We start from the raw sequence: 23,230 nt of genomic DNA, 5'->3' as shown, positions 1-23,230 counted from the left end.
TGTGCACACTGCATTGTATAAATGACAATTGTTTTGAGGAATTTGCATTTTTAGATTTTGTGAGAGTTGTGATTATCTTGTTTAAAATATTTTTACAAAAATTGTGTATGTGAAAATTGTTTTTGGAGATTTAGGTTTGTGAGAACAGTTATATTCAGTATTCATGCATGTTATATCATTTTGGGAACTAAATGAAAAGGTTACAGGTACTGTTTGATTAGGTTTATGGTAATTAGGAGTGTTTTGGATTATTGGAGGTTATTTTGTATGAGTTGTTTGGGCATTAAAAATAAACCAAAAATGTCTTCTGAAGATAGGCAGGTCTGTGAGGCAGTAATTGAAAGAGAAGGGTTAGGACAGGGAGACGGAGATGATTCAGGAATTAGTGGTTGTGGATTGTCATTAGGAAGCCCATCAGCACATTCAACTAATTATCCCGAGACACCGGGACAAACGACGAGAACTAGGCCGAATTCAGAGGATGCAGATAAGTGGTCGATGTTGGTAGACTTGATAAAGGAATATTTACAAGAAAGGGAAGAAATAGTACGAGAACTCAGAGAATCAATAAAGAAGAGTTCACAAGAACTCAGAGAATCATTAGAGAAGGGTTTACAAGAAAGGGAAGAAATAGTACGAAATTTCGGAAAATCATTAAAGGAAGATTTACAAGAATTTAGAGAAAACTTGGAGTCAGGTAAGGAAACTATAGTACAAGAAATCAGAACTTCGTACACAAAGACGGAATGTGATCTGAAGAAGGAAATGCAGGAGTTACCAGAACAACTGAAGATGAACATCGACGAGAGAGAAAATAAATTACAGACAAATATAGACCAGGTCCAGGGAGACATGGAGAAGACGGAAGGAAAGTTAACAGAGAAGATAGAAGAAGATGTGGAAGAAAATAGAACCGAATTGGGAGAAAAGATCACCGAAGTGACGCAGATGCAGAAACAATGCAACGATGTGGTTGAGGGGATAGGAGAAAAGCAAAGACAATTGGCAGTAAATCTGAAAAATGCTATAGCCGTACAGCGAGAAGAAGATTACCAGAGGGGTGCAATCGAAGGTGAGGCCTTCACTTGTGGAATCAAGAGGAAGAAAGAGACTAATAATTATGATCAGTTCGGAGGAGAATTATTGAAGAAATGCTGGCCCAAGAGTCGTCAATGTGCAGCACTTGAGGACCCACTACGAGGCAGACCACTTAGTAATTGGAAGAGAACATCGGAAGAATTTGCCAAACATTTGTGGAAATGGAAAGAGACTTTGGAACAACCCCTGAGTGACAACGTAATGGTATCTGCAATAAAAAGAGGAATGAATCAGAAAAAGCAAGGAACCATATCCAGGAGCCCAATTAAAGGTAGAGAGGCCTTAATGAAGATACTGGAGCAGTTGGAATCTATTAAATCACAGAAATACAAGCAAGCTAATGATCGAAACAGAGAAGGGAGTAATGACCCAAGGATTCATATTAATCATTTGTCTGATTTCCGAGGAAGAGGCGGAGGAACCGAGAAACCAGATGACACTCCAGATGAGGTCCGGTCTGGAGTGAGGGCTATAATGACCCAAAATAAACATGCTAAGACATGGTTAGGACAATTAGCTGTAAAATGGACAATTGAAAGAGGGAAGTGTTTATTTACATTTGGGCTTTGTAAGGTATTTCAATTAGGATTGAATATATCATGTCAAAGACTATCTCAGAATGCATATAAAACTTGTAATAACTATGTTGTAGTAATAATCCATATGTTCTGTATTTAGGTATGAATTTTGGAGTGTATATTTTGTATGTTTTCATTTTTGAGATTGGACTATAGATGACTTGCTGGTTAAAATGAAAATTTGTAATTTTGAACAATGCCATTTATGTGATGTAATAACCCTTTGTAGAAATTGTTGTGGAGGCAGCCCACTACCGGAGTCCAGGATTAATTTGACAAGTTGTAAATTCATTAATTATTTGTATCGCATGTTTTGATTCAATGTAACTATGTTTTTAAATCCCTAGCCGATTCTTTTTCACCTGTGGTTCAAAAGAAGTTTTTGAGGGCGGGGATGTAAGGGGTCCGCAGGCCCTTACTATTAGAATTTGCGCTCACACAGGTCGACAGGGCAAATATCGAGTAGTGTGTGCAGGACGCGCGAGCTAGAGGGGATTCCCCGGAATGCCGAGTGGACGGCTTGGGTAGATTCCCGCGAGGCGGGAATAACTGGGCGGAGTGCAGTGCGAAGTTAGTTGTGCAGAGGATGCCGTGAGGGTGTGTTAGGTTCCCGCGAGGCGGGCATAGCTGTGCAAAAGCCAGCAGAAATTATTACCATTTACCGGCAAAGGGAGTGGCCAACGCCGTGGTTTAACCCCTTTGTATCAGTATTATGCGGGAAGTGAGAAAGTTTTATTATAAAGTGATTTCAGTGAGATTGAGTGCCGCTGTTATACTTCCGCGTCTACCGCGCCAGCATTAATTGGATTACAGTGATTGGATATTGCGTGTGACGATTAACAATAACTAAGGAGACCTGTGATGAGATTAGCCGTCATTAACAGTGTATTGACGAAGGCAGTGGCTGTCTCCTTATTTTTGTGCTTTGCTAAGAATATAGGTTTTGTTCATGAAACTGTGTTTGCTGTCCTCATTACCACCAAACCATACTTATTACCATATTTGTGAGGACAGTACGGAAGGTAACACCTCCTGAGCAGTCCAATCCGATTGCTAGCCCATTAGGTACACGGTCACATTAATTAATTATCTAATTTTGGGCTGCTAATCAGGTCCGCGAACGAGCGGATAACTAAAAGAATAAAAGGACGTGTTACAGAGGGAGGGTGCCTAAAGGAAAGGACACAGGAAGTGGGGGGGGGGGAGGATCAAAGTTGATAGGATGGGTAGATCGAGGGGAGGAGGACATCATCAGGGAGGGGGAGCTGGCGGAAGCCACCTTGGGAGAGGGTGAGGAGGGTGGAGAGATGGAGACCGGGTGGGACGTGGGAATACAGGCGCGGCAGCGGGCGGGGGTGGGAGAGGATGGGTGAGACAAGCGGATGAGGAGGATCGAGTTTGCGGGAGGTGTACAGGATCCGCATACTTTCAAGGAAGAGGAGGAGGTGGGGGAAGGGGATGAGATCATACAGGATCCGCGTGGGGGAGAGGAGACGGATGCGATAGGCGAGGCGGAGAGCAAGGCGTTCAAGGATTTGGAGGTATTTATAAAAGGTAGGGGGGGGGGCGGAGATCCAGGCCGGATGGGCGTAACATATGATAGGGGGGATGAGGGATTTATAGGTGTGGAGGATGGTGGAGGAGTCCAGACCCCACGTACGGCCGGAAAGGAGCTTGAGGAGACGGAGTCGGGAGCGTGCCTTGGCTTGGATTGTCCGGTGATGGGGAGTCCAGGAGAGGCGACGGTCGAGGGTGACGCCAAGGTACTTAAGGATGGGAGTGAGGGCGATAGGATTCAATATCGGTTGACGTATTACATATCATGTGTATTACTCTGTCGACTTTCCAGTTTCACAGACGCAAGTTGCCACCCTCTGCCGCTAAAGGGTTCCGAATTGTAGTGTGTAACATGGCAGAGTGTAACGTACACTACTAGCCATTAAAACTGCTACACCACGAAGATGACGTGCTACAGACGCGAAATTTAACCGACAGGAAGAGGATTCTGTGATATGCAAATTATTAGCTTTTCAGAGCATTCACACAAGGTTGGCACCGGTGGCGACACCTACAACGTGCTGAAATGAGAAATGTTTCCAACCGATTTCTCATACATAAACAGCAGTTGACAGGCGTTGCCTGGTGAAATGTTGTTATAATGCCACATGTCTCTTTTTTTTTTTTTTTTTTTTTTTGTCATCAGTCTACTGACTGGTTTGACGCGGCCCGCCACGAATTCCTTTCCTATGCTAACCTCTTCATCTCAGAGTAGCACTTGCAACCTACGTCCTCAATTATTTGCTTGACGTATTCCAATCTCTGTCTTCCTCTACAGTTTTTGCCCTCTACAGCTCCCTCTAGTCCCATGGAAGTCATTCCCTCATGTCTTAGCAGATGTCCTATCATCCTGTCCCTTCTCCTTATCAGTGTTTTCCACATATTCCTTTCCTCTCCGATTCTGCGTAGAACCTCCTCATTCCTTACCTTATCAGTCCACCTAATTTTCAACATTCGTCTATAGCACCACATCTCAAATGCTTCGATTCTCTTCTGTTCCGGTTTTCCCAAAGTCCATGTTTCACTACCATACAATGCTGTACTCCAGACGTACATCCTCAGAAATTTCTTCCTCAAATTAAGGCCGGTATTTGATATTAGTAGACTTCTCTTGGCCAGAAATGTCTTTTTTGCCATAGCGAGTCTGCTTTTGATGTCCTCCTTGCTCCGTCCGTCATTGGATATTTTACTGCCTAGGTAGCAGAATTCCTTAACTTCATTGACTTCGTGACCATCAATCCTGATGTTAAGTTTCTCGCTGTTCTCATTTCTACTACTTCTCATTACCTTCGTATTTCTCCGATTTACTGTCAAACCATACTGTGTACTCATTAGACTGTTCATTCCGTTCAGCAGATCATTTAATTCTTCTTCACTTTCACTCAGGATAGCAATGTCATCAGCGAATCGTATCATTGATATCCTTTCACCTTGTATTTTAATTCCACTCCTGAACCTTTCTTTTATTTCCATCATTGCTTCCTCGATGTACAAATTGAAGAGTGGGGCGAAAGGCTACAGCCTTGTCTTACACCCTTCTTAATACGAGCACTTCGTTGTTGATCGTCCACTCTTATTATTCCCTCTTGGTTGTTGTACATATTGTATATGACCCGCCTCTCCCTATAGCTTACCCCTACTTTTTTCAGAATCTCGAACAGCTTGCACCATTTTATATTGTCGAACGCTTTTTCCAGGTCGACAAATCCTATCAAAGTGTCTTGATTTTTCTTTAGCCTTGCTTCCATTATTAGCCGTAACGTCAGAATTGCCTCTCTCGTCCCTTTACTTTTCCTAAAGCCAAACTGATCGTCACCTAGCGCATTCTCAATTTTCTTTTCCATTCTTCTGTATATTATTCTTGTAAGCAGCTTCGATGCATGAGCTGTTAAGCTGGTTGTGCGATAATTCTCGCACTTGTCAGCTCTTGCCGTCTTCGGAATTGTGTGGATAATGCTTTTCCGAAAGTCAGATGGTATGTCGCCAGACTCATATATTCTACACACCAACGTGAATAGTCGTTTTGTTGCCACTTCCCCCAATGATTTTAGAAATTCTGATGGAATGTTATCTATCCCTTCTGCCTTATTTGACCGTAAGTCCTCCAAAGCTCTTTTAAATTCCGATTCTAATACTGGATCCCCTATCTCTTCTAAATCGACTCCTGTTTCTTCTTCTATCACATCAGACAAATCTTCACCCTCATAGAGGCTTTCAATGTATTCTTTCCACCTATCTGCTCTCTCCTCTGCATTTAACAGTGGAATTCCCGTTGCACTCTTAATGTAACCACCGTTGCTTTTAATGTCACCAAAGGTTGTTTTGTCTTTCCTGTATGCTGAGTCTGTCCTTCCGACAATCATATCTTTTTCGATGTCTCACATTTTTCCTGCAGCCATTTCGTCTTAGCTTCCCTGCACTTCCTATTTATTTCATTCCTCAGCGACTTGTATTTCCGTATTCCTGATTTTCCCGGAATATGTTTGTACTTCCTCCTTTCATCAATCAGCTGAAGTATTTCTTCTGTTACCCATGGTTTCTTCGCAGCTACCTTCTTTGTACCTATGTTTTCCTTCCCAGCTTCTGTGATGGCCCTTTTTAGAGATGTCCATTCATCTTCAACTGTACTGCCTACTGCGCTATTCCTTATTGCTGTATCTATAGCGTTAGAGAAGTTCAAACGTATCTCGTCATTCTTTCTGTATCCCACTTCTTTGCGTATTGATTCTTCCTGACTAATGTCTTGAACTTCAGCCTACTCTTCATCACTACTATATTGTGATCTGAGTCTATATCTGCTCCTGGGTACGCCTTACAATCCAGTATCTGATTTCGGAATCTCTGTCTGACCATGATGTAATCTAATTGAAATCTTCCCGTATCTCCCGGCCTTTTCCAAGTATACCTCCTCCTCTGGTGATTCTTGAACAGGGTATTCGCTATTACTAGCTGAAACTTGTTACAGAACTCAATTAGTCTTTCTCCTTTTTCATTCCTTGTCCCAAGCCCATATTCTCCTGTAACCTTTTCTTCTACTCCTTCTCCTACAACTGCATTCCAGTCGCCCATGACTATTAGATTTTCGTCCCCCTTTACATACTGCATTACCCTTTCAATATCCTCATACACTTTCTCTATCTGTTGATCTTCAGCTTGCGACGTCGGCATGTATACCTTAACTATCGTTGTCGGTGTTGGTCTGCTGTCGATTCTGATTAGATCAACCCGGTCACTGAACTGTTCACAGTAACACACCTTCTGCCCTACCTTCCTATTCATAACGAATCCTACACCTGTTACACCATTTTGTGCTGCTGTTGATATTACCCGATACTCATCTGACCAGAAATCCTTGTCTTCCTTCCACTTCACTTCACTGACCCCTACTGTATCTAGATTGAGCCTTTGCATTTCCCTTTTCTGAATTTCTAGTTTCCCTACCACGTTCAAGCTTCTGACATTCCACGCCCCGACACGTAGAACGTTATCCTTTCGTTGATTATTCAATCTTTTTCTCATGGTAACCTCCCCCTTGGCAGTCCCCTCCCGGAGATACGAATGGGGGAATATTCCGGAATCTTTTGCCAATGGAGAGGTCATCATGACACTTCTTCAATTACAGGCCACATGTCCTGTGGATACACGTTACGTGTCTTTAATGCAGTGGTTTCCATTGCCTTCTGCATCCTCATGTCGTTGATCATTGCTGGTTCTTCCGCCTTTAGGGGCAATTTCCCACCCCTAGGACAAGAGTGCCCTGAACCTCTATCCGCTCCTCCGCCCTCTTTGACAAGCCTGACTTCTTATGCCGGAAGTCTTCGGCCGCTAATGCTGATTATTTATCAAAGTTTAGGCAGTGGGAGGAATCGAACCCGGGACCGAAGACGTTTTGATTATGAATCAAAGACGCTACCCGTAGACCACGGGCACCCTCATGTAAGGAGGAGAAATGTGTACCATCTCCTTTCCTACTTCGATGAAGATCGGATTTTAGCCTATCGCGATTGCGGTTCATCGTATCGCGACATTGCTGCTCGCGTTGGTCGAGATCCAGTGACTGTTAGCAGAATGTGGAAGCGGTGGGTTCAGGAGGGTAATACGGAACGTCATGCTAGATCCCAACGGCCTCGTATCACTAGCAGTCGAGATGACAGGCATCTTATCCGCATGGCTGTAACGGATCGTGCAGCCACGTCTCGATCCCTGAGTCAGCAGATGGGGTCGTTTGCAAGACAAAAACCATCTGCACGAACAGTTCGACGACGTTTGCTGTGGCATGGACTATCAGCTCGGAAACCATTGCTGCGGTTACCATCGACGCTGCATCACATACAGAAGCGGTTGCGATGGTGTACTCAACGACGAATCTGCGTGCACGAATGGCAAAACATCATTTTTTCGGATGAATCCAAGTTCTGTTTACAGCATCATGATGCTCGCGTCCGTGTTTGGTGACATCGTGGTGAACACACATTGGAAGCGTGTATTCGTCATCGCCATACTGGCGTATCACCCGGCGTGATGGTATGGGGTGCCATTGGTTACACCAATCGGTCACCTCTTGTTCGCATTGACGGCACTGAACTGTACACGTTACATTTCAGATGTGTTACGACCCGTGGCTCTACCCTTCATTTGATCCTTGGGAAACCCTACAATTCAGCAGGATAATGCACGACCGCATGTTGCAGGTCCTATACGGGCCTTTCTGAAAAAATAAATGTTCGACTGCTGCCCTAGCCAGCACATTCTCCAGATCTCTCACCAACTGAAAGCGTCTGGTCAATGGTGGCCGAGCAACTGGCTCGCCACAATACGCAAGTGACTACTGTTGATGAACTGTGGTATCATGTTCAAGCTGCATGGGCAGCTGTACCTGTACACGCCATCCAAGCTGTGTCTGACTCAGTGTCCAGGCGTATCAAGGCTGTTATTACGGCCAAAGGTGGTTGTTCTGGGTACTGATTTCTCAGGATCTATGCACCCAAATTGCGTGAAAATGTAACCACATGTCAGTTCTAGTATGATATATTTGTCCAATGAATACCCGTTTATCATCTGCATTTCTTCTTGGTGTAGCAATTTTAATGGCCAGTAGTGTAATTACGTCCGTGTGTGAGAAACGGCGTGCTGTAATTGATTTTCTGCTGGCAGGAAACCTGCCTCCAATTGGAACAACCTTTGCTTCAGCATGACAATGCCAGACCACACATGAACGCTGCAGCATCTCCAACAAAACGACGCCATGGGTTCACTGTCATAGATCATCCTCCATACAATCTCGACATGGCCCCATCCGATTCTCACCTGTTCCCAAAATTTAAAGAACAGCTTCGAGGACTTCACTTTAATGAAGCGGTGTGAGCAGCATGACGCTATCAACAAACTGGAAGAAATGTGTTTTAGTTTCCACCGCCTCTATGTTGATTAATAAATATGCAGATATGAAGTATGATAGTGTGGAATTTTAATAAAGTTTGTTTTATTTTAAGAGTTTAATAGTTTTCAGATGAAGGGTTTGGAAGCATTGCTTTTCGGTAAGCCATTGAACTACCAACAACCACGCTTTTTTGGCATTTACCGCTGTTTACAGGCGCAACGCCAGAGAAAATAGCCATTTACGCATATATGAAATTAGAGACCGAAGTACCATTTCTCGGTTTATCATGGCACTACACTGTGCAGCCACGTCAGTGTGACCACCTGTCAAAAGCCTGAATAACCATTATTTGTGTGGTGTCACCGCCAGACACTTGCTAGGTGGTAACCTTTAAATCGGCCGCGGTCCGTTGATATAAGTCGGACCCGCGTGTCGCCACTATCAGTGATTGCAGGCCGAGCGCCGCCACACGGTAGGTCTAGAGAGACTCCCTAGCACTCGCCCCAGCTGGACAGCCGACTTTGCTAGCGATGGTTCACTGTCTACATACGCTCTCATTTGCAGAGACGACAGTTTAGCATAGCCTTCAGCTACGTCATTTGCTACGACCTAGCAAGGCGCCATATTCAGTTACTATTGATATTGATATTGTGAATCATGTACCTTCAAGAGCGACGTTCATCATTAATGGATTAAAGTATCACACTAGCTATGTCCGCTTTCTGAATTCTAATTCCTTGTCATGCTCCAGACCTCACGTCAGTATAGTCCTTCCCTCTTCACGCCAGCCTGCGTGAGCTAAAACGCATGCATTTCGACCTCCTCTAGTAACACGGTGTTGGCTCTTCTGCCAGCACAACAATTTGTAACAATACCAGAGAAGGAAAGTTGCTACTGACCATATAGCAGAGATGATGAGTCGCGATAGGCACAACAAAAAGATTCACACAATTAAAGCTTTCGTCCATTAAGGCCTTTGTCAGCACATATGCACACACACACACACACGTAAACGCAACTTGCACATACGTCTGCAGTCTCAGGCCGCTGAAACCACACTGCGAACAGAAGCACCAGTGCATGATGGGAGTGGCGACTGGGTGGGGGTAAGGAGGAGGCTGGGGAGGGGAGGGGGAGGGATAGTATGGTGGGAGTAGCGGACAGTGAAGTGCTGCAGTTCAGACGGATGGCAGGAGAGAAAGTGCAGAGGCGAAAGGGAGTAAGTAGTGGAAAGGGGAGAAATAAAAAGAAATTAAAAGACTGGGTGTGGTGGTGAAATGACGGCTGTGTAGTGCTGGAATGTGAACGGGGAGGGAGGTGGATGGGTGAGGACAGTTACTAACAAAGGTTGAGGCCAGGAGCGTTACGGGAACGTAGGATGTATTGCAGGAAAAGTTCCCACTTGCGCAATTCAGAAAAGCTGGTGTTGGTGGGAAGGATCCATATGGCACAAGCTGTGAAGGAGTCACTGAGATGAGGGATATCATGTTTGCCAGCGTGTTCAGCAACAGGGTGGTCCACTTGTTTTTTGACCACAGTTTGTCGGTGGCCATTCATGCGGACAGACAGCTTGTTGGTTGTCATGCCTACACAGAATGCCGACTCCATGCCGTGGTCAGCTGCGATAGGTTTCTCTGTTGTCTGTGGCGCGAACAGCCCGATCGAGATGGTCTCACAGACTCTGGATTGGGCTTACGACCGTGGGGTCTGGTAGTCGGGAGACTACAGCAAACACATCCTGGCGCTCTACGAGCGACGGACGTACCCTGCGAGATGTGTGACACGATGCATTGTCCTGTTGGTAGAAGCCATCATGCCGAGGGAACACAAACTTCACGTTGGGGTGGATATCGTTCCCAGCATACTTACGTTGATCTACTGTGCCTTCCTGAATGACGATATGAACCAGTGAATGCCACGAGAACATTCCCAAGACCATAACGATCCCTTTCTCGGCCTGTGGTCCTCTTCTCTCAGACATTTTACGCCTTCACGCCAGTGGGCTTCTGTAACATGTAGTATGAAACGTGTTTCATCTGAAAGTGCTACTTTATGTAGACGTACAGCTGCGGTAGTGGTGTGCGAATACCAACCTCCATCAGCGATGAATAGCAGTCAGCATGGGTGCATTTTATGAAACAGGTTCCTGCCTGGAAGGCCCACACACAGCAACGTTCGTTGAAGGGTCGTTCGGGAGAAAACGTTAGAAGCCGCTTGGTCAATCTGGGCGGTCAGTTGGTCAACAGTTGCATGTCTACGCACCCGTACACTTCCCCACTGCCGTCATTCACCCGTATCATCCATGGCCCGTGGTTCACCACAGTTGCCTCGGCCCCAGTTTTGGACAGCGCCATTTTGCCATGCACGGTGTACTTTAATCACGGCGGCACACTAACGGTTCGCAGACTTAAGCCTTTCGGAGATGCTTCCGCCATTGGCCCGAAAGCCAATTATCGTGCGTTTTTCGACGTCAGATAAATCACTCCGTTTCCGCATTATGACAACGACTACACTAGTGTCTCAGTCGCACGACACGCTTTGCCTGCCCACCACTCCTAGTGCGCCCAGCTGTCGCCTGTGAGTGGTTATCATACGTTGACTGGACTGTGTATCAACTCAAATCAGTACAGCACATCACATATCTCTCTGTGTCGCACTTACTGTCCTTTAGTATTGTTTACAGTCGTGGTCTTCATATATTTCTGTCATGAATGGGCTTCAGAACCATATGTTCCAAGTACAACAATAATTTCGTGTGGATCAAAAAATGGTTTAAATGGTTCTGAGCACTATGCGACTTCTGAGGTCATCAGTCGCCTAGAACTTAGAACTAATTAAACCTAACTAACCTAAGGACGTCACACCCATCCATGCCCGAGGCAGGATTCGAACCTGCGACCGTAGCGGTCACGCGGTTCCAGACTGAAACGCCTAGAACCGCACGGCCACACCGGCCGGCTCGTGTGGATCAAAAGCCGGGTGCAAGTCTTCCAATTGAACGCGATTTCGGCAAGCTGCATTGGCTACATTGATTGCAGCTTGAAACAGTACTGCGTTCTGGAATGTCTTGCTTTCTAGGCACGCACTTTATCGCTAGACGATCAAAGCTGACTCTGTCGTAGGTATTTTTCAAAGAAGGCATTTGGTACTGCTTCGTAGGATGAAATGTCACACCCACCACTAACGACACTGTAACAATCCTTATTTATTGTCGGATTATTAAAGTCTGCCGGCCGAGGTGGCCGAGCGGTTCTAGGTGCTACAGTCTGGAACCGCGCGACCGCTACGGTCGCAGGTTCGAATCCTGCCTCGGGCATGGATGTGTGTGATGTCCTTAGGTTAGTTAGGTTTAAGTAGTTCTAAGTTCTAGGGGACTGATGACCTCAGAAGTTAAGTCCCATAGTGCTCAGAGTCATTTGAACCATTATTAAAGTCTACTCCAAGGAAGACAGTATAATTATGGAATTTACGTGCTAATTACTTGTACATGACAATTTATTGACGACCAGTTTCGAAAGCAACCACCTATCATTTAATTTCCCACAGGAAGCCACTATCTAAAGCTACTGACTTTGTTCAAATTGTACAAGAAGTCTAGTTACATAATCAATTTGGTAAAATTCTTACACACAGTGAAAAAACTATAATTTCGTCACAGACACTTTACAAAGAGTTTATACTGGTTATAGAGGGACTTTTTAGTATAATCTTCAATATGAATTACGTAAATCATACTATAATGACTACTATACTTTTAGATTTACACTATAAACTCTTTATAAAACCGTTGCAAACTCTTTGTGAAATTTCTGTGACAAGGTTTTAAAGTCATCCCTGTTTTTAAGCATTTAATGAAACAGGTGAGTTAGAACTAGGCTTTTTCTAAGAAACTCGATAGTGGGTACTTCCCACCCGAAACCCGTCATCAGTAAACTGTAATACGGAAACTAGGCTGTACAGAGCATAACATATTCTGCCTTCTGGATGTTCCTCAGAGCCACGGTAACTAATATTGCTAGTCTTACGAATAGGGTGAAGATACTCCTCGAAATGCTGCCGGCTTCTCACGACCGACGTTGCTGGAGCATCAAGGTCTTAGGGTCATTAATACTAGGACTAGCATAGTACATGGAATTGCACAGGTACGTATTTATTTCAGTCCATCTCCCGCTTCCACCTCTCTGTCCATCCCCTCCACACCCTCTCTCTGTCCACTTTCTCCATCTTCCGCCCCACTTTCTGCCAATCTACGACTGCCCCTCTCTGTGCCCATCTCCTCCTACTCCTGTATCTGCTCTTCTGCCCCTCTCTCTGTCCATCTGCTCTTTCTTCCTCCATCTATCTCCTCCTCCATCTAATTGCATCTCCTCTCCCCTTGTCAGTCTCCTCCTGCCCATTCTCTCTGTCCATCTTCTCCTCCTCCTGCCCTTTCGGAATCCATCTCCTCCTCTCATCTTCCGAAATGATCATCCTTATCCCTCTTATCTCTTCTCATCTCCTCCTCTCCCCTTTTTCAGTCCGTCTCTTCCGTTTCTCTACCCATTTCCTCCTCTCCTTCCCTCACTATATCTTCCCTCCTCCCTCTGTCCATCTCTATCCCCCCCTGGTCTCTGACCATCGCCACTTCTATCCTTTCTCTGTCCACCTCCTTCTCTCTGTTCAGTTCTCCTGACACCTCCCTTTATCTATCTCCTCTTCACCCTACCTTTGTCCATTTCGTAATTCCCCCTCTTCAGCTGTCCAACTCCTCCTCCCTCTTTCTTTCTTCATGTGATCACCTCTCTTCCCGCTAGGATGCTGGTGGTTCTTACTCCCAATTTATTTATTTCCAGATTGCAGATAGTATCGGTACCGAATTTAGTTGATATTATTGGAGAAGTTTTACGTGACCTTGCAAGGGGTCGCTTGCTTTAATCATAAATATATGTCCAAGTGATGGTAAACGTTATTATCTTTACGTAAAGAAAATTATCTTCTCAACAATCGTCAAATTGTGAGCCACACCCATAATGTTTATATATGCAATTAGTGTCACTTCTGTTGCCTATGTCTGTAGCCACTTTCAGAACTCAAATTAATCATAAGATTAAGTAATTTAGTAGGAGTGCATTGTATCACCACAATTAAGTAAAAACAGTGAAGGGTTGGAGGAGTATGAATGAGAACAGTGGCGTATTTATGTTTGCAAAAATAATGACAAGTTTTTATTCATCCTTTTATAACTACAAGCGAGCTGATAAATCTTACCAAAAAAAAAATACAAACATAGAAAGAGGACGGTGCTTGATGGGCAAATCATTCATTGGGGTGGGAACTATACAAATTCTCTCCTGAACTAATCCCTGTTACAGCGCAATCTGATTTTGTTTACATGAAACCACTGTGAGGCCGAATTCTATTAAAATCGAATAGACTACGACCAGGTACACCACAAACTATGGTTCATGGAGAACAAGGAACTGTGAATATCTTTTAAAAATGCTACGGCGGTGCAGCAATACTTGACCCTTTCACCTTGATTCAGGCGGCAGCAGAAAACGGCAGGCAGTGGGCGAGGAGCGGAGCGCCGCAGTAGCTGTTACTGTTCTGACGCGTCCACGAAAATTTGCAAACTTTGCAGACTGGCGTTCTGAGTATTAGAATGTGGGGAACTTCTCTATCAGAGCACTGATTTCCCTGCAGATTTCAGTGTGTGGTGCACCCTTTCGCTGGTCTGGCAAAGCCAGTTTGACTCACAGGCACAAAGGCGTGTGCTGGAATTGTCAAACGTCGGGACGAGCAGTTCACCCTCGTGACTCATGGTATGTTCGAGATTATATGCAGTTCCACTGTCGGTTCAATTGGAAACTGCCACTGACTCTGTCCACCAAAACTTACCCACTAGAGAAGGACCTGAAGTTCTCCCCCAGGGTAGGACCAGAAGATGAAGAAGGCAAAGAATCATAATCACTTTCCACCAAATCTCGGTGCGGGAGCCGAATTAGTAGGAAAGAACCGCCTCCACATTGTACAAACCAATCGAACTCTCTCCCCTCTTGATTCTTCTCCTGGTCTGGTAGCCAATCCAGATATAGCGCCGGACTACCTATGGTGGGGGAGCAAGCCTCTGCTTTACATATCCTGAGGCGAGCCAATGAGCCACTAAAAATCTGTCTGAGAAAAGAAGATTTTAGCCTAGGGAGGTGTCGTTCTCCAGGTAAGCGTGGCTATATTTCAGCGAAAAGCGTCTGCCTGGATGAGACCACAGTAGCTCATTTACTGAGAAATATAATCTTTCTAGGACGACCATTTCCAATTTCTGAAAGAAGGCTGTTAAGTTTCCCAGACAGTCGTGCCTATGACACCCGCTAAAAAGAACCTGAAGACTTCATAGCGTCAGAGGAGCTACAATCTTGCCTCCACTAAACATGTGGACCAGCTGATCTGTTTATATCGTCCCAGGTTCTAATAAGACAATGCTTGTACTCTTATAACCGTCCCACCGTTTGCACAAAAGCTCAGATCACAGCAGTCTCTCTTAAATGGCTTCCTGCACAACTTCAGGCTAACTGGCCGCCTTCGCGATGAACTATCGCCTGGCCCAGGTAAAGTGTTTCTGTGACCCAGCACCCTCTTGCTCCGACCCCAAGAAGAAAGAGTGGAGTCCCACGGCCCGGGGTCCCTCTGCAGGTACACAGACCGCTGCTTACCCAAATCACTCCCACAGCCAGATCGTTGGACACAACATCTATGGCCCACAATCCATCTATCTCCCTGTTTTCCATCGCCTCCACTTTCGCCCCTCGGGTACAGGTTCTCTACAGGCTACACATGCAGTTATATGAATATTCTGTCCATAATATCCTCATGCAAAAAAAGTCATATATCACACATACCAAATGTAGTACTTGGAACACGGAGATCATGACCTAAAATATGAATGTGACCGACAGTGTGGTTAAAGTGATAGAGTAGCTTGCCACCTTCCAAGCATTTTACCCATTGCTTTGCTCACATACGCACATGTCAAATACACTGAAGAGCCACAGAAACTTGTACACCTGCCTAATATCATGCAGGGCCCCCGCGAGCACGCAGAAGTGCCGTAACACGACATGGCGTGGACTCGCCTGATGTCTAAAGTAGTCCACAAGGGAAATCATGAATCCTGCAGGGCTATCCATAAATCCGAAACCGTACGAGGGGGTGGAGATCTCTTCAATAACACTTTGCAAGACATCCAAGATATGCTCAATAATGTTCATGGCTGGGGAGTTTGGTGTCCAGCGGGTTTAAACTGAAAAGAGTGTTCCTGGAGCCACTCTGTAACATTCGCTGCTGGAATTGCCCAAGTCTGTCGGAATGTGCAATGGACACGAATGGATGCAGGTGATCAGACAGGATGCTTATATACGTGTCACCTATCAAAGTCGTATCTAGACGTATCAGGGGTCCCATATCACTCCAACTGCACACGCCCCACACCATTACAGAGCCTCCTACAGGTTGAAAAGTCCCATGCTGACATGCAGTGTTCCGGGATTCATGAGGCTGTCTCCATAGCCGTACACGCCCATCTGCTCGCCCCAATTTGAAACGAGGCTCGTCCGACCAGCCTCAACAGTCGAACGTCGGTGTTGATGGGACCAGACGAGGCGTAAAGCTATGTGTCGTGCAGTCATCAAAGGTACACGAGTAGGACTTCGGCTCAGAAAGCCCATATCGACGATGTTTCGTTGAATAGTTCGCACGCTGACACTTGTTGATGACCCAGCACTGAAATCTGCAGCAGTTTACGGAAGGGTTGCACTTCTGTCACGTTGAACGATTCTGTTCAGTCATCGTTGGACCCTTTCTTCCAGGATCTTTTTCCGGCCGCACCGATGTCGGATTTGATGTTTTACTGGATTCCTGATATTCACGGTATACTCGTGAAATGGTCGTACGAGATAATGCCCACTTCATCGCTACCTCGGAGATGCTGTGACCCATTGCCCGTGCACCGACTATAACACCACGTTCAAACTCACTTAAATCTTGATAACCTCCCACTGTAGCAGCAGTAACCGATCTAGCAACTGTGCCAGAGACTTGTCGTCTTACATAGGCATGCCTACCGGAGCGCCTTATTCTGACTGTTTACACATCTCTGTCTTTGAATGCACATGCCTATACCACTTTGTTTGGGGCTTCAGTGTATATTTCACTTATGTTTAACATATATCATCTGTATCTCTACCGAATGTCACCTTGTAGTTTCGCTTCCGTCCGCCACAATGGTTGGGATGTCCCTCCTGAACTATGTATCGTAGTGATATATTTTTGTTGGTACATTCAGCGACATGCTTGGACACTGTCTGTGAAATGTATTTCGAGTACAGTTAATAGCAAAGACGTAACAAATTTAAACATCATGCATGATGTGACAGTTTTTCACGTAGCTCAGTGTTTCTGACTTCCCGTCTTCTAAACTATGCGTTTATAATAATACAGGGTGTTTCAAAAATGACCGGTATATTTGAAACGGCAATAAAAACTAAACGAGCAGCGATAGAAATACACCGTTTGTTGCAATATGCTTGGGACAACAGTACATTTTCAGGCGGACAAACTTTCGAAATTACAGTAGTTACAATTTTCAACAACAGATGGCGCTGCAAGTGATGTGACAGATATAGAAGACAACGCAGTCTGTGGGTGCGCCACTCTGTACGTCGTCTTTCTGCTGTAAGCGTGTGCTGTTCACAACGTGCAAGTGTGCTGTAGACAACATGGTTTATTCCTTAGAACAGAGGATTTTTCTGGTGTTGGAATTCCACCGCCTAGAACACAGTGTTGTTGCAACAAGACGAAGTTTTCAACGGAGGTTTAATGTAACCAAAGCACCGAAAAGCGATACAATAAAGGATCTGTTTGAAAAATTTCAACGGACTGGGAACGTGACGGATGAACGTGCTGGAAAGGTAGGGCGACCGCGTACGGCAACCACAGAGGGCAACGCGCAGCTAGTGCAGCAGGTGATCCAACAGCGGCCTCGGGTTTCCGTTCGCCGTGTTGCAGCTGCGGTCCAAATGACGCCAACGTCCACGTATCGTCTCGTGCGCCAGAGTTTACACCTCTACCCATACAAAATTCAAACGCGGCAACCCCTCAGCGCCGCTACCATTGCTGCACGAGAGACATTCGCTAACGATATAGTGCACAGGATTGATGACGGCGATATGCATGTGGGCAGCATTTGGTTTACTGACGAAGCTTATTTTTACCTGGACGGCTTCGTCAATAAACAGAACTGGCGCATATGGGGAACCGAAAAGCCCCATGTTGCAGTCCCATCGTCCCTGCATCCTCAAAAAGTACTGGTCTGGGCCGCCATTTCTTCCAAAGGAATCATTGGCCCATTTTTCAGATCCGAAACGATTACGGCATCACGCTATCTTGACATTCTTCGTGAATTTGTGGCGGTACAAACTGCCTTAGACGACACTGCGAACACCTCGTGGTTTATGCAAGATGGTGCCCGGCCACATCGCACGGCCGACGTCTTTAATTTCCTGAATGAATATTTCGATGATCGTGTGATTGCTTTGGGCTATCCGAAACATACAGGAGGCGGCGTGGATTGGCCTCCCTATTCGCCAGACATGAACCCCTGTGACTTCCTTCTGTGGGGACACTTGAAAGACCAGGTGTACCGCCAGAATCCAGAAACAATTGAACAGCTGAAGCAGTACATCTCATCTGCATGTGAAGCCATTCCGCCAGACACGTTGTCAAAGGTTTCGCGTAATTTCATTCAGAGACTACGCCATATTATTGCTACGCATGGTGGATATGTGGAAAATATCGTACTATAGAGTTTCCCAGACCGCAGCGCCATCTGTTGTTGAAAATTGTAGCTACTGTAATTTCGAAAGTTTGTCTGCCTGAAAATGTACTGTTGTCCCAAGCGTATTGCAACAAACGGTGTATTTCTATCGCTGCTCGTTTAGTTTTTATTGCCGTTTCAAATATACTTGTCATTTTTGAAACACCCTGTATAATTTTGCTGGTACATTCAGTGGTATATGACAATACTGTCTCCAAAACGTGTTGCAAATACTGTTAGTAGTAAAGAGGTAATGAAGTAAAACGTCATGCTTCATGTGACAGTTTCACTGCGTGAACAGCGAAAATTTAGTAAGCGATAAACTTCTTTCCTTTCGTCATTTGTTGGTGGTTGTCAGCGAGAAAAAGTTTCGTAAAGGTTTAAAATTATGTGCAAAGTTTGTCGCATGTCACTAAGCGCTCTCTTTCTCAAATACTCGATGAATAAAGTACGGATATTCAAACGACGTGAGCTACATTGCTTTTTCACCTCCAACCTCACACCTTTGATAGGTAGGTGATACTTAAGGTTGTAACGATTATCTCGGGGCAGTAAGGGATATGTGTACCAAGTTTGGCTGAAATCGGCCCAGTGGTTTAGGGGGAGATGTGGAACATACATACATATATGATGATTCAGCTTTTCCCAACCTATAGACTTTATGCAACCAACAACACCCTCAAAAACCTTACACAAAATTTTCATATTCTTTAGCTCGCTATGTCCAAGGTATTCGTCCCGTAGATAAAGTGAATAGGACGTTTTTGTGGGAAATGTAATGTTGTTAAATTTTCTACTGGGACATGTTTACGCTAGAGACCGTACTTTTCTAATTATTCAAGAAAAGCAAAGTGACCCACAAACGCGATTTTCTACATCTACATCTACATCGATTCTCCCCAAGCCACCTGACGGTGTGTGGCGGAGGGTACTCTGAGTACCTCTATCGGTTCTCCTTTCTATTCCAGTCTCGTATTGTTCGTGGAAAGAAAGAGTGTCGGTATGCCTCTGTGTGGGCTCTAATCTCTCTGATTTTATCCTCCTGGTCTCTTAGCGAGATATACGTAGGAGGGAGCAATATACTGCTTGACTCCTCGGTGAAGGTATGTTCTCGAAACTTCAACAAAAGCCCGTACCGAGTTACTGAGTGTCTCTCTTGCAGAGTCTTCCACTGGAGTTTATCTATCATCTCCTTAACACTTTCGCGATTACTAAATGATACTGTAACGAAGCGCGCTGCTCTCCGTTGGATCATCTCTCTTCCATCGACCCCATCTGGTACGGTCCCACACCCGTGAGCAGTATTCAAGCAGTGGGCGAACAACTGCACTGTACCTACTTCCTTTGTTTTCGGACTGCATTTCCTAAGGATTCTTACAATGGATCTCAGTCTGGCATCTGCTTTACCGACGATTAATTTTATATGGTCATTCCATTTTAAATAACTCCTAATGCCTACTCTCAGATAATTTATGGAATTAACTGATTCCAGTTGCTGACATGCTATACTGCAGCTAAATGATAAAGGATCTTTCTTTCTAAGTATTCGCAGCACATTACACTTGTCTACATTGAGATTCAGTTGCCATTCCCTGCACCATGCGTCAATTCGTTGCAGATCCTCCAACATTTCAGTACAATTTTGCATTGTTACAACCTCTCGATATACTACAGCATCATCCGCAGAAAGCCTCAATGAACTTCCGATGTTATCCACAAGTAAAACCATGGCATTTAGAGAAAACGTAGCACAATACAAAATGTAACTACTTTAACTTTACTACAAAAAGTTCTCACTAATGTTTTGTGCAGGACTAATGGTTTGCGCTTAGCGAGTGGAGAGGATCTGAAAATTTTGCTCGTGGTTTTGAAGGCGTTGCGTTCTTGCATTAAATCAAGAAGTAGTGGCAGCTGGATCAGCCTCTATATATGTACATCTATTTTTGTAACACGTATGGATACCGCTGTGTGAGAGTTACTTCACAAACGACATTACCCCACTGCGCGACACGGAGAGCGTTGTCACACTGAGCTTCATTCGAAAGGAACAAACACGAGGAACGGTCGGTGGCAGCACGCATTACACGAGCTCACAGACTCGTCCGTCAAGGCAGCCGCTGATCCACTTGTAGGCGGCCCAGGTGTTAATGGGCCACAGGCCGTTAGCAGCGAGCGGTCGTCGCCGGTCGTCTTGATGGTCGCTAATGGCGCCTGTAGCGCCTGTAATTACTACGGCCACGCTGGAGCTAATTAATGGTTTGGAACAGGGTGTCCCCACTACTGCGGAAGTGGAGCGGGCAGCATACCCAGCGCCGTCGCTGCGGCAAAGGGCGACGAGTTTTCCGGCGACGTCCACACACATTCATGCGACTAATAAAAATGTGTAGTCTCCCTAACTGCACATTACGCATGTGTATTTGTGAACAGTTCTGATCTCAAGTATGCCACAGAATCTGGATTACGTAATTTTCTCAAGCTGTCGTACACACATCCCACGGCCACATAAACTACAAAACGTAACATGCGTTTTAAGACCTGATTTCGACATTGCATTGCCATATACACTTTCCACGTTGATTCCTCAGATACGGAAACAGACACGTTGCTCCCAGAAATTTCATAATTGCTCTACCCACATGGAAGGATGTTAGCACTTTTTACAAATACTGTTTTTTCAAAAAATGTTCAAATGTCTGTGAAATCTAATGGGACTTAACTGCTAAGGTCATCAGTCCCTAAGCTTACACACTACATAACTAAATTATCCTAAGGACAAACACACACACCCATGCCCGAGGGAGGACTCGAAGCTCCGCCGGGACCAGCCGCACAGCCTATGAGTGCAATGCCTCAGACCGCTCGGCTAATACCGCGCGGCTGCTGTTATTTATTAGCTTCTATAATACGAGGGTGAGTCACATGAAAACATTAAATTTGTAATAACAAATCGAAATTTCGTTCAATTATCCTGTAAGTTGGTAAGCGTGCTACAAACAGCGTGCAGAATGGCCTATAGGTGGCAGCATAGTGCAGATGCACATATACCGTCGCAGTATCAGTATAAAGATGGCCACATCACTTGCGAGTTGCACCAGGGAAGAACAGCGTTCTGTTATTCGGTGTTTGCGTAGTGAAGGTGTGAAACCTATTGAAATTCATAGACGAATGAAGGTTCACTACGGTGACGCATGTTTGTCACAGAAGCAAGTCTACGAATGGAGTAGTAAGTTCGAAAATGGTGTGACTTCAGTGGAAGATGCTCTTCGTCCAGGTCAGGTACAACGAGTTGTGACTCCACAGAACATTGCAGCAATTGAAGCCATAGTGAAGGAAAACCGCCGAGTGACACTGAATCACACTGCAGCATGTTTACAGATTAGTCATGGGTCAGCACACCACATTGTGCATGATGTGCTCCTGTTTCACAAAGTGTCTGCAAGATGGGTGCCACGGCAGCTGACTCCTGAAATGAGAGAAGGACGTCTTGATGCTTGTGATGAACTTCTTCAGCGCTTTGAACGGCAAGGTGATGGCTTCCTTGCAAGAATCTTTACTGGGAACGAAACCTGGGTTCCCTACCACCAATGGAAACGAAGAGAGCAAGCAAGGAATGGCGCCATTACTAATCACCAAAACCAAAGAAATTTCGAACAGAACAATCAGCAGGGAAGGTTATGCTGACTCTCTTTTGGGACGAAAAAGTCGTCATTTTGGAGCATTACATGTCTAGAGGGACCACTGTCAACAGTGCATCATACACAGATCTCCTAAAAAATCCTCTGCGGCCTGCAATCAAATCAAAGCGACGTGTAGTGCTGTCAGCAGGTGCCCTTTTGCAACATGACAATGCAAGGCCCCACACTGCCCGTACAACTGTTGCAACAGTCAGAGACCTGCCTTTTGAGTGTCTTTTTCATCCACCATACTCACCAGACCTTGCCCCAAGTGATTTCCATACGTATGGACCACTCAAAGACGCAATAGGAGGAAAGAAGTTCCATTCTGATGACGAGGTACGCCACACAGAGCATGAGTGGTTGCGTGGACTACTAAAAGAATTTTTTCCTAAAGGGATTTATGCAGTCTGTAAGCGGTGGAGGACTTGCATTGACTGTGGGGGAGATTATGTTGAAAAGTGATACAACGTTGTACCACTTCTGCACAATAAATAATATTTTAAAAAATATTTGAGGTTTTCATTTGACTCATTAAAACATTGTGGTGTCTCCGCCAAACACCACACTTGCTAGGTGGTAGCCTTTAAACCGGCCGCGGTCCGTTAGTATACGTCGGACCCGCATGTCGCCACTATCAGTGATTGCAGACGAAGCGCCGCCACACGGCAGGTCTAGAGAAACTTCCTAGGATTCGCCCCAGTTGTACAGCCGACTTTCCTAGCGATGGTTCACTGACAAAATACGCTCTCATTTGCCGATAGTTAGCATAGCCTTCAGCTATGTCATTTGCTACGACCTAGCAAGGCGCCATTATCAGTTGCTATTGATATTGTAAAGAATGTACAGACAAGAGCTACGTTCAACATTAATGGATTAAAGTTAAGTATTCCACCAGCTACATCCTTTTTTTCTAGTCTAACTTCCTTGTCCCGTTCCAGACCTCACACCAGCCTGCGTAAGCTAAAACGCGTGCCTTTCAGCTTCCTCTTACATTAGTGGGTTAGCCCTTTTGCCAATCCACAACATATTGGCCACGAGGTTTTCCGCGTTCTTATCGATATTGCCCTGATTTACTTGTGTAATGGCTTCGCCA

General features: G+C 45.2%; 1 protein-coding gene across 1 annotated transcript; it reads left to right on the top strand.

Annotated features, from left to right (window-relative positions):
- The first annotated feature begins 498 nt into the window (after positions 1-498).
- On the top strand, positions 499-20,966 carry LOC126252116 (uncharacterized). Its single transcript, XM_049952983.1, has 2 exons — positions 499-1,601; positions 20,888-20,966. Exons 1-2 carry the CDS (start codon positions 499-501, stop codon positions 20,964-20,966), a joined length of 1,182 nt encoding a protein of 393 aa, XP_049808940.1.
- The last annotated feature ends 2,264 nt before the right edge of the window (positions 20,967-23,230 follow it).

Source organism: Schistocerca nitens, chromosome 4 (genome assembly GCF_023898315.1).
Source record: "Schistocerca nitens isolate TAMUIC-IGC-003100 chromosome 4, iqSchNite1.1, whole genome shotgun sequence".
NCBI lineage: Eukaryota > Metazoa > Arthropoda > Insecta > Orthoptera > Acrididae > Schistocerca > Schistocerca nitens.
This window is presented reverse-complemented; position numbering and strand designations above follow the sequence as displayed.